This window comes from Aethina tumida, chromosome 5, assembly GCF_024364675.1.
Source record: "Aethina tumida isolate Nest 87 chromosome 5, icAetTumi1.1, whole genome shotgun sequence".
NCBI classification, from domain to species: domain Eukaryota; kingdom Metazoa; phylum Arthropoda; class Insecta; order Coleoptera; family Nitidulidae; genus Aethina; species Aethina tumida.
Genome location: NC_065439.1, coordinates 17,895,474 through 17,910,231, shown reverse-complemented (window position 1 = coordinate 17,910,231; position 14,758 = coordinate 17,895,474). Strand labels below are relative to the sequence as shown.

Genomic DNA, 14,758 nt, shown 5'->3' with positions numbered 1-14,758 from the left:
AATTTCGGTACTCTCGAACAATTTAGTTTCGAAGAAAATTTCCCGTATGAGTAGTAAATACTAATGAGCTATACTTTCAAAATTTCTTGGGTGCATTAATCGCTACAATTATGAGTGGTAGCCTTAAAGAAATATATATATATATATAACGATGTTACGAAAAACGTAAAAATTTACTAAAAACCTAAAAAACTACTAAAATCTCAAAAATTCATTAAAAACGTGAGAAATTACTCAAGACGTCAAGTGATCTAATTCCATACGATCATGATTAAAATCCGTACGATCATTTTCCGTACGATCAAAATCCATATGATCATTTTCCATACAATCATTTTCCATATGATCAAAATCCATACGATCATTTTCCATGCGATTAAAATCCATACGATCACTTTCCATACGATCAAAATCCCTATGATCATTTTCCATATGATCAAAATCCATACGATCATTTTCCATATGATCAAAATCCATACGATCAATTTCCATACAATTAAAATCTGTAGGATTAAAAACCATACGATTAAATTCATACTGATTAAATTACATAGTTTCACTTTAATAACTTTATCGATTTTTATTTATTTACTAATATCAATTTCCTGAAAAATCATTAAAAAAGTAAAAATAAATAATTCTAATTCTTCCTGTATTCCCAAAAAACTACTAAAAACGTAAGAAATAACATACGCGTGAGCTGCGCGTGGTACTGGACAGTACTTGGATATTGCAACATTACTTTATTTTTCTAAAATAGTTTTCACCAATTTTTGATAATTTCATAATTTGAATCATCAGATTTTCTTATTTTTTTACTATTTTTCAGAATCTACTAAATTTGTTTCGATGTTTAATGTACTTTTTATGTACTCTATTTTCTTGTTGAGTTATTATCACTTTTTGTTAATTTTACAATTAGTGTCATCGATTTTTTTACATATATTTTTATTATTAAATAATATTTTTCAGTAATTTCTTAACAACTGTTATATTGGTACGATTTGTTTTAGTCATATTTAATATTTTTTTATGAGTTCGATAAATGAACAATTATTAATAATTGATAACCAGAGTCATTATCTCAATTTTCAACAAAATTTATAAATTTATTACTCGTATATGTAAGGAAGGCAAATGTGTTATTTTTTCTTAAAACAGGCCGACTAAATTGTTTGTGGCAAGTGATAATTTAGTGCATTGTTAATTCATTGGAAATATATGAATGATGTGATCGGATTTTGGTCTCTCGCCGTTCGTTGCCGGTGGTCCAGGGCCGCCCGGCCGGCCGAGTCTTCTGGGGTAGCGCTAATTTTCTCACCAGAAAGTCATGCGCATGCAAACACACAGCGAGCAGCGAGCGCGGTCGCCCAAATAATAACTCGCCGCTCCTCCGTCCCAAACTAACATTTCTCTCGCACTCGTTGCCCGCCCGACTTGATCAATATCCCTCCTTGGGCCCCCTACCCCCAGTCTTAATTAGGAGTTGGAATCTGTGGCGGACACACATAAGGGACGTTAGACCAATATGCGCCCCAAACCCCCGGACTCCTGCAACTTCCAGTCCGTTCCGCCGTGCCGTTGCCTCCAACCGTCCCACCCCCCGCATTGCCACCCTTCCCGTCGACCGCCTGCGATACTTGTTCATTTATGCGTTTTCTCATTTTCGCCGTTGCCGCTCCCGCTAGGCCGGACCCTCGCATAAATGTGTTCCGATAACATGACACACACTGACGAGATCCAGTTTTTATTTAAACCCCCCACCCACTTCGGCTCCGATCGCTTAATTACACCCTCGTACTTATCCTTGTACTTCAATCAGGAAAGTATCATTCTTCGGGGACGTCAAACACAATCGCACGTCCTTAATACGTTTTTAATCTAATTTATCGTAATGGATGTGTTATTTTAATGTTTAATAAACACCAACCCCCTCCTGTTACTATTTAAACTCGGGAAACACCCGTTTGTCATGCGAAAAACGTCCGCTCTCTCAGACAATCGAAATTAATTTAAATTTGAAGATACGTACGTACTCACATTAAAATAAGCGACAAAAGGCACATTAGGGCGGACCGGGCGAGATGCAGACACACACATGGTGGTGCACATTATTTAAGCATTCATATTATTCACAACGCGGTACAAGTAAAAGCTTTCAGCATTCGACCTAAGAAAATCTCAATTGCTAAAACTGCGGGCGCAAAAATATAATTGCGTGTCTGCCAACAACGAAATACACTCATATGCGCCAGCTGATTTTCAGTTTTCTCAAGTTTTGAGCCGCCATATTAAGGGAGTTTGCTAGTTTAACCGGGGTTAGTCCTCCAATTATTTTCTTTTTTTTTTTAACTAATTGGAAGTGTTTTTTGTTAACACACCAACATTAAATTACGTTTCGTATATTTTTAGAGTTTTAAGAGTGCAAAAATGCTAACAACAGTATTTTTTTACAGATTTGACAACACCTATTCGACCTTCGTATTCGAGATCGATGCACAAGGTATGTATTCTATCTCTTATTGTTCAAACATGCATTTGTGTAATTCCTCTTTTTTTCAAAATTTGAATTATACAAATTCATAGTTTCTATCATTTTCTATCTTTTAAAATTAACAAAGAATTAATAATTAAGAATCAGCATGTAACGTTCAGATAAAATCAAACATATATTCATAAAAATATATCATTTAATGTTTAGAATATATTCCCTAATTCAAATAAATTATTTCCATCAATTTTTCAATTTTTTAAGGGGACATATTCGATTTTAGTTAATCTTAGTTTCCTCTAAATATCTAGATTTCACCTTAAATTTAGTAAATCATCTGAAACAAGATAAATTCAAATTGTTTTCTGAAAAAATAAGACAAATTTATCAGGTTTTTCGCCCCTTAAATTATTTTTTCTCTTATTTATATATTATCTTTAATTACTATCACATATTAATTTTAATTCCCTATAAGCAGAAAGTTCCACATATTTTTCTTGAAATTATTTTATAATGAGGAACAATTCTATTTTTGGTATGAAGCTCTTCATCTAATAGGATTCTTCTTAACAACATATTAATAAAAGAATATGTTGTTTCTAAGAGCATTTTTCGTTGATCTTAATAGTTTATAAGGAAATATTTTAAATTTACACTTCTATATAGAATATATTAATAGAAAAACGTGTAATTGCCAACAATATTTTACCTTAATCCTAATTAATTATTTCCATCAGAATAGTTTATAAGGAAACACATTCAATTTAAACTTACATTTAAATATCTTTAGTTTCATAAAAATATCAAGATTTCAGATTACGTTTACTAAATTTGTTGAAACAATGCAAATTATATCATATTTATGATTTTCCATATGTATAACCCCTTGAATTATTTTCTAACAGGATTCTCCTTAACGATATATTAATAAAAAAATATGTTGCTCCTAAGAGTATTTTTTCTTGATTCCAATTATGTTTTTCCATCAGAATAGTATAGATGGAAATATATTTCATTGAAACTTACAGATTTAAGATTAGGTTCAGTGAATTAGCAGAAACAAGACAAATTCTAATTGCATTCTGAGAAAATAGTACATATTCATCATTTTTCATGTTCGTGACCCCTTAAATTATTTTTTCTCTTATATTAACATGTGTAATATTATTTACAATCTTTTCTATTACATATTTTGTGATATTAATTTCAATTCACTGTGAGTAAAGAGTACTTCATATTTTTCCCGAAATTATTTTATGATGTCAAATTTTTTGTATGAAGCTCTTCAACTAATAGAAGTCTTCCTTACAATATATTAATAGAAAAATGCATAGTTTCCAAAAGTATTTTTCCTTGATCCTAATTAATTTTTCCATCAGAATTTTTTATAAGGAAACACATTCAATTTAAACTTATATTTAAATATCATTAGTTTCCTCAAGATTTCAAATTAGGTGAAACAAGACAAATTCATTCTGAGAATATTGAGACATATTTATTATTTTTCAGTGGTATCACCCCTTAAATTATTTTTCCACTTATATTAGCATGTGTAACGACGATTAGGTTCAGTGAATAAACTGAAACAAGACATATCCAAATTGTGGTCTTATAAAATCAGATATTTATAATTTTTTATTTTTGTCACCCCTTAAATTGTTTTACCTATTATTAATATTATTTATAACTATTATATATTAAAATGTGTAATGTATAATCTTTATTTCATTTTTTCATTTTGCCTAATATTAATTTCAAATCCCTACTTGCAATAAGTTCTTCACATTTTTATCCAATTTACTTTATGATGAAGGTCATTTCTATTTTCACATTAACGCTTTTTAATAAGTAGGATTGTTCCTAACAATATATTAATAAAAAAATATCTTAGTTATTGAGAATATTTTTGCTACATGCTAATATCATCCATCAGAAATTTTTGGAAGTGAAAATTCAGACAAAATTGGATATATTTATTCTTTTCTTAGATTTTCACTTTTTCCTCCTAAATTAGTATGTGATACATATACATTTTCACATTTTTCACGAAATAACTTTGTGAGAAAGGACATTTCGAGTTTTACACGAACGCTGCTCAAAGATCGTGCCCCATTCCCACAACAAATTAATAATAATACATCTTCTCCTCTGTTCCTGGAATGATATATCAATTCAAATGCAAGAAGTCGCGGTGTGTCGCGAACGACCGCGATTACAAATTAGTACTTTGCGTATAAAACGTTCCCCCGTCGCAATCCCTCAATGTCGCGCATTTCCGCAGTTTTATCCTTACGCGATCGTCATCCGTCTCCCGGCTCAGCCTCCGACCGTGACATCCTTCCCTCATCTGTCTCGGCGACCCGCATCGCATTACCGACCGTGGATTTTTGCATCGATCACTTTATTGATGATGCCGATGGGAGAGATTTCCTATGCAGATTATGTGTGCGGCCGCACCTGCACCCCGTGTTTAAACAACAATGACTGTCGCTAACGACACACGGTTTTTTCCGTTTTCGTCGACGTGGGGGCGAAGCCGATGGCTTCGGCACCTCCTGTACCATACGGGAGAGGGCTTTATGGGGGCGAAACTGTTTAGATAAAAGGAAGCATCACGTCTCCAAAAAGTACTTGACATGCATAAAGTTTGATATTAATATTTCATTTATTTCTGGGGGCAAAATGTAAACTCTACGGCTTCAATTTCAGTCAATGTTCATAGACTACTTCGGCCAAACGTATGTCATCTTTTAAACATTTATAATTTCACTGATGAATCAGCTATATTTCACTGATTAACCTCTACAGTTTAATTCTATGATCAGGATAATGTCACTAGTGAATCAAGCCATAGTATTCTAATTAACCAGGACAGTTCCACTGATACGCACAATTTCACTCTTTAATCAATACTTCACTGATATTCCACTGATTAAGTAGTACAGTACCACTGACTGATTTTAAATAAGTACAATTTTACTGATAATAAACCATATTTTACTGATTAACCATTGAGTGATCAGAAAGATCATATTAAAATTTTACTAGTGAATAAAATCATATTCTTTTAATTAGCCAATACACTTCCACTGATTGATCCATATAATTGTACTCTTTAATCAATACAATTTCTCTGATTAATCATCCACATTACTGATTAATCAGTATAATTTCACTTATTGATCAGTACAATTCAACTAGTGGTTTTCTGCTGATTAACTATTATAGTTTTATCAATATAGTTCCACTTTAATTAATATAATTTTACTGATGAATCAGCCATATTCAATACAATTTCACTAATTCACTGATTAACCTCTACAGTTTCACTAACTGATCAGTGTAATTCTTACTTATATAATGTCACTGAACAGTATAATATTAATTTTTAGTATATCAGTATAATTGTACTCATGAATCAACAATGTTCTACTGATTAACCAGAATCAGTTCAAAACCAATAAAGAATCAATTATATTCTATTTGATCAGTATAGTTCCATGGTTGATCACTCTTCAATCACTCTAATTTCATTGATGAATATTTTAGTGATTAACCAACACATTTCCACTGGTTGATCAACATCATTTGTAATTACATTTTAATATGTTTAATTTCTTTGATGACTCAGCCATATTCTACTGATTAACACATACAGTCCCATTGATTGATTAGCATAATTCTGCTGTTTAATGAGTACAATTTCCTTGAGGAATTAGCCATATTCTATTGATTAGCCAGTATAGTTCCACAAATTGATCAGGATAATTTACTCTTTAATCAATTCACTGATGAATATTTCCACATTTTAATCAGTGGATTTTCTATACAACTGAATGAAAATTAAAATAAAATAGCTAGTGATTGAGATTTAGTAAGAAAATGTTCATCATTAATTAAAAAACTGTTTTGATTGTTGGTCTAATCGTAATTGGCCATGGGGTAAAATCTGCGTGTTTTAAAAGGTCCCGCTGCATGTTTGCTCATAATTTAAACGACGTTTTCGCAGCGCCCAACCGGCCATTAACCAAGACGTCTGATTCAAATGTGCAGCGATACCTCCCGTCCGTAAGTACGGGTTCGCGTGTTTCGCTTCCTCAGTCGCGAACGTTCGATTTGTCCCACAGCGCGGGTGTCTCTAAATGGTGATGGAGTGGGCTCCTGCACGGTGGGTGGACGCTATCGCGGGGCCCGCCGCCACCCCGACGAGCCGTCCTCGGGGTCCCTAATACACCAGACAAGCTGATGAAGACAACTCGCCCGCATGGGAATGCGGCGCCTCGGCCACCGGGAGACCGACACGACCTCCGGACTACGTGTTCACGTTTCCGTTCTCGCCCGTCGTGTTTTCCACCCGCCGCACATGTATGTAATACAATGTTGTTGTCTCCCCCGTCTCTCGGCGCTTTCGTCTTCCGTCAAACGGGACGCGGGTTCGCAAGTAAGAAACTATAAAATGCCGCTGAAAAAAAGTCGTTACGTCCGTGGCATGCGAATTCACACTTAAGATTAAAGACGAGGCGTCCGATCCAGACGGGTACATGATTTTAAATTAGATGTCTTTTTTAATGGTTGTTAGACACCATCAACATGCTACCGCTTTCCGAAATGCTTGAACAGCCAATGGGAAATATTAATGAGTTTGGAACATGCAAGAGCTAATAAATCAGTCGATAAGTTCTTGTGCAATAACTACGACGTCAAAAGGGGTTTAATGAGATAAAGGGAATGAGTAAAATTTTATGTAAATACTAATACTGCATTTTTATTTCCTTTATTGTAAGAGCGTTTTTTTTTCATCTTTTTTGCGTTTCATACTACACTGCAATTTTATGGTTTAGTACAAATTGTTCCGTTTTGTGTGTGTATGTTTGTTTATTTTGTCATATAATGGTAAGTTACTGATATTATTATAACTTGAATAATTTCTATTATATTTTATTTAATTTATCTGCTTTGCTTTAATTTTAATTTCCTTAGAGAAGTAAAATGTATAAAATGAAGGCATAGGTGTTAAAATGAGTTTTAGAAATATAAATAAAATTAATAACAGTGATTAATATTATTATTTATTATTAATTTTGAAATATTTAATAACTATATTTCAAAATTAAAACCCAAAAATATTAATAAATCCAATAAATTCTTCTTTTTATATATAATAATAGGTATAATTGTGGTATATATGCCATATATTTATTTTTACTACATTTTGAATATATAATATAATTGAATAAAAGTTCAATTTACATCAACAAACTAATATTCATGTCTCGTCGGATAAATTTCATACTTAAAAAAATACATGTAAAAATTCTCTTTATAGCTCATTATTCTGCCAAAGCGAAAAGGGCCATTAAAAGTTTCCTTACGTCAAATGTAGAGGTATTAAACATAATTTTAACAAGCGAATTTTCCACGAGTTGAAAATTTAAGCCGGCATAATTAAAGAATATTTCGAGCGAATTGATCTGATTATAGTGAGCATCTACACAAACATCGATTTGGACTTTTATATTTTACAAATGTACCGACGTGTATTTTGATAACTTTAAAAAAGTAATTTATTTTTGTATTTTTGCCTAATTCGAATATCACTTTCAGGATTCCTATGGAAACTTACAAGACAGTTCAAGTTCTCAGAGGTCTCCAATAGTTAATAATCAATATTTTCCTATGCAATATCACTATTTACCAAATAATTGTGATTATTTCGTGCCACCGTATCAACCAAGTTTTGATGACATTCGACATTATTACCCACAGTTTTATCCTGCACATGTGATTAGTACCAACCATGAACAGCCTTCAACGTACCAGTTTAACCAAGAGAACTGGCACTACCCCCTAGAATTGGCCCATCCACATCATGAAGACTCCAGAGAAGTAAAAAATAAGGAATATACTACTCCTAACAGCGAACTAGCAGATACCCCACTTGGTTCCGAAACTGCTGCAACTCCAGAAACCGTATTGTTTCCAATTCATCTTACTGATGGTGGTTCGAGCTCAGCCATTGTATCACTAGCACAAGATCACGACGTTACTACAACAGACCAGAAAGTCCCACCTATATTGAAAGTAACTTGTGAGATTTGCGGTCGAATCTTCACCAAAAGGTCGTATTACCTCCAACACCATAAGGCAGTCCACTCGGGAAAGCAGTGCCGATGTGACACATGCGGAAAATATTTTATCAACAAGGAAATACTGGCAGAACATTCTTTAAAACATGTAAACAAAACTTACAAATGCACAAGTTGTCCGAGGAAGTTCAGGCATAAGCATGACATGCTGGTACACAGTTACAGTCATGTCGGTGGACGATTTTTTTGTGAATTTTGCAATAAAGGTTTCAACAGAACTGATCATCTTAACAACCACAAGAAAATATGTCGATTATCCCCTATTGAGTGATTGGTGTCGTCGTGTGTTTTAGTTTTTCGTGGACCAGGCACGAACTTAAATAATCCCCCCCTGGTAGATACGTAGCCGTAAACATCGATGGGGCATAAAAGCCCATAAGACGGGGAAAATACGTTCAATTTAAAAGGAAATTCCCAATTGTACAAATGGCTAACACATAAAAATAGTAAAAGATGTTCGTGGGTGAGTCTAACGGATGAAATTTGAAATCTGACTGACCAAATACACCCTTGAGTTTTGCTCCATTTACGACCCGGAAGATGTATTGGCCTTTCAAAATCGATCACTCTTCATCCGATACGTCGACGTCCGTATGTGAAATTTAATGATGACGCCATGGAAATTTGACTTTTCCTTTTCAGTTGCCCGTACTTATTAAAAACGTATCGACGAAACGACTTTATTAGCGGCTTAGGATGTGCGTGTGGGGATTTATTGATTCCGTTCAAAAAAAATCTAAATGCTTGACGGAGTCATTACAGGTAACACCTGTAGCACGCGACCCGATCATTATTCCTAAAAGCAGATAGCTATTGACATCGAAATAACTAACCTTCGATTATTTTAGGGGCACATTTGTGACGGGCATTTTATTATCGACATGATTTCAGGACACAATGACTGGGCGCATTTTATTTGTGTGCAAACAAATAGTTAAACAGACAACATTTGAACAGGACACATTATTGAATTTTTAAAAGGTTTATCCTCGCTATAAAAAGATGGACAATGGGATTCAATGATCCATCACATTTTGATTTAGTATTAGATACGTTAGAGTGGTCCGGGTTTTAAATTTAAATTCCTGCTGACCCTTGACGTGAAACTGCTGAAATTGACTAGTACTCGCTACGTCAGGGTGACCAACTGTGATATTTAAATAATAGTTATATTATTATATGTCTATTTAAATATGTATAATTATAATGTAATGTTCTAGTTTTTTTATTATATAATTTATAGAAATTAATATAATATTACTCCTCTTAGTTGTGTTTGATTGTTAGATTGTTAGAGTAATAATTGTCATTTTTATAATTAATTTTCTTATAAAATTCAATACTGTAAAATATACGAGGTGTTTTTAAAATAAGTAGTCAAAATTGGAGAGCACGTAAAACACGTATAATAATAAGGAAAATATAATTATTTTCTTTTTCAAGTGCTTTTAAAATATTTATTTTTTTCAAAAGTTTTTTATTCTTCATATTTCAGTAAACCTTTGTTCCAGTCGTGATTAAATTTGTTAATAAGTTATCTATCTTAACCCGTTGGATGGGCCAAAAAATAGACTATTTGCGACACTGAAAAATTGATTCCTAGATACCTTAAAAAAATACTCTCCATAGATGAGATCTTAATTTTGATAGGAATGTTCTCCCCATCTCTGTTTTCTATTTTTTCGTCAGCCCCATATGGCAAAATTCATATCTCGTTATTATATGATCGCACAGAAAATTTCTATTTACATTGAACGCTCTACAAAAAAGGTATCTTACAATTTTTTGATAACTCTTACCGTTTATAATATATTGAAGGTAAATATGTATAATTGTAATGTAATGTTATAGTTTGTTATTATATAATTTATAATAGAATAGAATAATAATTGTCATTTTTATAATTAATTCTCTTATAAAATTCAATAATAATAAAAACATATGTACTTTTCCATTGGTTAATAATAAATAACATTTATTTTACATACTTCTTGTTAATTTAAATTTTTCATAAATAACAAACGTTTTTATTACTATAAAATATTCGAGATATTTTTAAAATAAGTTGTCGAAATTTGAGAGCAAGTAAAACACGTATATTTATAAGGAACAACTAATTATATTCTTTTCCAAGTTCTATTAAAATATTTTTTTTCTAAAGATTTTTATTTATCATATTTCCGTAACCTTTGATTCAATCGTGATTAAATTTGCATTATCTATACTAACCCTTTGGGTGGGCATAAAAAATCGACCTTTAAAAAATACTCTCCAAATATGAGATCTCAATTTTAATAGGAATATCCTCCTTACTTCTGTTTTCTATTTTTTCTTCAGCCCCATATGGCAAAATTCATATCTCATTATATGATCGTACAGAAAATTTCTATTTATATTTTTTGTAGGAAATTGAAAGCTCTACAAAAAAAGTAGCTTACAATTTTTTGATAATTTTTACCGTTTAGAAGAAATCGGAGGTCAATGTGTATAATTGAAAAGAAAACTTTTAGCTATTTAAACTAGAATTATTTTTCTAATCTTCTTAAATTAATTTTTGATTTCCATTCATTTGCACAATAAAACTAATTTAGGTCTATAAAAAACTAGTTTTAAATTCAGTTTTAGTGAAAGTAATTTAAAATTAATAAACAAGTTCAATGTTATTTTTGTCTATTAGTATATTTAGACTGAGTGTAAATAATATATGTGTATTTAATTTTTTTAATTAACACATTTAAAATGTTATTACTTTAAGGAAAGCAAAAGTGATTATTTCAATATTTTTTCAGACCCTGAGTAAATTTTCATAAAAATTACATAAATTTATTACTTTTAATTCACTTCAATACTGTAATTTTGTTAATTAATTTTACTATTAAAAATATTCCCATAAAAAACCAGTTTTGCAATTATTAAAAATTTTTTATTTAGAAAAAAATATTCTTCATATAATATAAATAAATTTAAAATATATATTAAATAAATGAATACAATTATGATTTTATAAAAATTTGTTTTTCTTCATATGGTAAAAATTACTTTAAAATATAATTATTTTTAAATTTGTTTCATTTAAAAATTTCATTCTTATTATAAAATCTAGTTTGAAAATCAATTTTAGAGAAAATAAAACCTTAATTATTTTCAGAATTTTGTTTGTCTTATTGTCGTTTTAGAAAATTTTGTTTTTCTTCACATTATATACATTACTTTAAAATTATAGTAAAATAATTAGTTAAATTAAAACTAGTTCAAATTCTTAAGAAACTAGTTTGAAAACAATTTTGGGAAAAATTAATTATTATTACATTATGTATTACTTCATCACATTAAAACTAGTTCTGATGAATTTCGAATAACAATTATTTTAAGTATAAATTAATGTGTCTACATAGAAAATGAAATCCGTTTTTCAATGGAACATAAATTAATTAATAAATAATAATAATAATATATTTGCAATATATTAATTTCAATTAACTTTGAATTCATTTTACTTTTGTACACTATTTTTACAGAAAACCGTCCAAATTATAAAATTATTAAACTAGTTTTTTCAATTAAAACTTTTATTCTTATCACTCAGTTTGTTTACTTATTTAAAAATAATAAAGTATGAGATAATGTTATTTTTGTCTATTAGTATATTTACAGTGATTCTAAATAATATATATGTATTTATTTTTTTTAATTAATAATAAACACGTATAATAATAAAGAAAATCTAAACTCTTACCGTTTAGAAGATATCGGAGGTCAAAATTGGAAGAATTTAATAAAAATTTCTTTGTTACTTTTAAATTTTGTAACTCGATAAGTAAATATTATAAAATGTCCAATATATATTTTTGTAGGCAATTCATGACTTAAATGGATAAATTTAAAATATTTATTAAAAAATTATTAAAATCAGTACGTACTGGGATTCGAATGTCAATATATCTTCTAAATGGTTAGTGTAATCGATGAACTACAAGAGGCCTTTTGTGTAGAAACCAGAGATTTTCTTGTAAATCTTTTTGACTTTCTCAATTAGGAGTTCTAAAAATTCATTGTGTTATTACATGTTTTCTACGAATTATTCGTATTTTACACAAATTCTTTTGACTTTTTATTTATTTTTACTTGGTGTATCTGATGTATCCGTTACAACGTTACAAGTTAACAGTTTTGAAAGGTAAATAAAATGATTTATCAAAAATGGTATCATTTCCCCACAAAACCAGTAACCCTAATAAACAGTATGGTCCGAAAAAGAAACAAAAAACATATATGCACGAGAGGAAACATTTTCGATCCATCAAAAGCGAAATGGGAGGCAAATTGACCTGGTGGCGGGTGTTTTTAGCTGCGGAACGTCGACAACCCGGTCGTGTGATTGATGCCCCGGTATTATATGGCTTCCGTTTTAAAATGACCACCTGTTGGCGGGTGCGCAACCCCCTCGATTGTCGTTCATGAGGTCCCGTCGACACGTACGCCACACCACGAATACATAATATTCGCGGTTTAAAAAATTGCCACTTTCCCAACCTAAAAATTGCATCTGTACAGTTTTATTTTATGACTAAAATTGTATTTTTATTGCACCGTCAGAAAACTAATTATTGATTTTGTTCCGCGATGCAAAACGGGGCATAAAATTTGTGCATTTTGCATTAATTAAGTCGGCGCGGAATTAAAACGTCGCAGAGATTTGACACACATTTAAAATTTAATTTAACGTGTCTGTCAGGGAGAAGAGGCAAAATGAATAATGCCCCCCCAGATAAGAGATATAAGGCAATCTTAAATTATATTTTGATTTGGATTTAGTTATTAAAATCTACAACAGGAATTAGCCGTTTCCTTAAAGGGGTCCGACAAGAAAACGAAAGAAGACGGGATAGACAGGGAAACGGGAGCCGCGATCCGGGGAGAGTTGAATAAATTAGTGGTAAAACTGGGATATAAAATTTTGAATATGAATGGGAAATTTTGCATCCGTAATAAGTCCTTTTCGGAAACAAAGCACAGCTGACGAGAACATATGTAGATGAGCGCCGAAGAAGGAGACAACCTGCCCGTTCTGCCTACTCTGCCTACTCTTGGTCGGCTACTTGAATATAGATGCGTTGTTAACGTTACATAAATTAAATTATACTAAATTAAAACCGCTTTAATTTCCCTCTCCCTAAACGCTTTCCTTTTATTTTTATTTCAATTGTTAAGCCGCCTCATACCAGGTACTTTTCGTATTAAATCTCGCTCTACTATGCCTACATTATCTTTGATTTACATAACAGACCCGAACTTCTACACATTTAATTCCGATTATAATGTTTTTTGAATCTACTTTGCACGTATATAAATGACAAAGGGATCATTTACTTGCATTAATAAAGACACCAGATGGAAAACATTTTAATCACGTTTGCTTTAAACAGACGGAATTATAAATACCAATTTTTAAATAGGTATTTAATTAATTTCTCTGTGAATTTACTATTACTGTTGATTTAGATGTCGTTGAAGTTTATAATTAAAAGTGATGTTTGAATAGTTCCAGTTAATCCTTTTGTGCATAAAAAGTCAGTTCAATTTTGTATTCAGTCATAAATTAATAATTGATTTTATTTCAGGACAATGCCCTATTTTTAATTATTTTTTAAATTAAATTATCTTCTAACTAATATAGAAAAAATATTTTATATATAATAATAAATATAGTTAAAATTTTAGAAAAAATATTTTTCTTTTGATGATAAAAATTATTTTAAACTACAATTAATTTTCTAATCTTTTTAAATTAGTTTTTGATTTCCATTCATTTTCACAATAAAACTAATTTAAGTAAATAAAAACTAGTTTTAAAATCAGTTTTAGTGAAAGTAACTTAAAATTAATAAATAAATTCAATGTTATTTTTGTCTATTAATATATTTAGACTGATATATGTTTATTTAATTTTTTTAATTAACACATTTAAAATGTTATTACTTTAAGGAAAGCAAAATTGATTATTTCAATATTTTTTCAGACCCTGAGTAAATTTTCATAAAAATTACATAAATTTATTACTTTTAATTCACTTCGATACTGTAATTTTTTTAATTAATTTTACTATTAAAAATATTCCCAT

At 30.6% G+C, this 14,758-nt stretch overlaps 2 protein-coding genes across 2 annotated transcripts in view; both read left to right on the top strand.

Annotated features, from left to right (window-relative positions):
• LOC109601283 (myelin transcription factor 1) overlaps positions 1–14,758 on the top strand; it is a 272,891-nt gene that overhangs the window by 214,199 nt on the left and 43,934 nt on the right. Inside the window, exon 4 of the mRNA XM_049968128.1 lies at positions 2,457–2,503. Coding sequence (XP_049824085.1) covers positions 2,457–2,503 — 47 coding nt within the window. The remainder of the gene's footprint in view (positions 1–2,456; positions 2,504–14,758) is intronic.
• LOC109608207 (zinc finger protein 260) lies at positions 7,310–9,903 on the top strand. Its single transcript, XM_020024624.2, has 2 exons — positions 7,310–7,384; positions 8,096–9,903. Exons 1-2 carry the CDS (start codon positions 7,382–7,384, stop codon positions 8,906–8,908), a joined length of 816 nt encoding a protein of 271 aa, XP_019880183.1. The 5' UTR covers positions 7,310–7,381; the 3' UTR covers positions 8,909–9,903.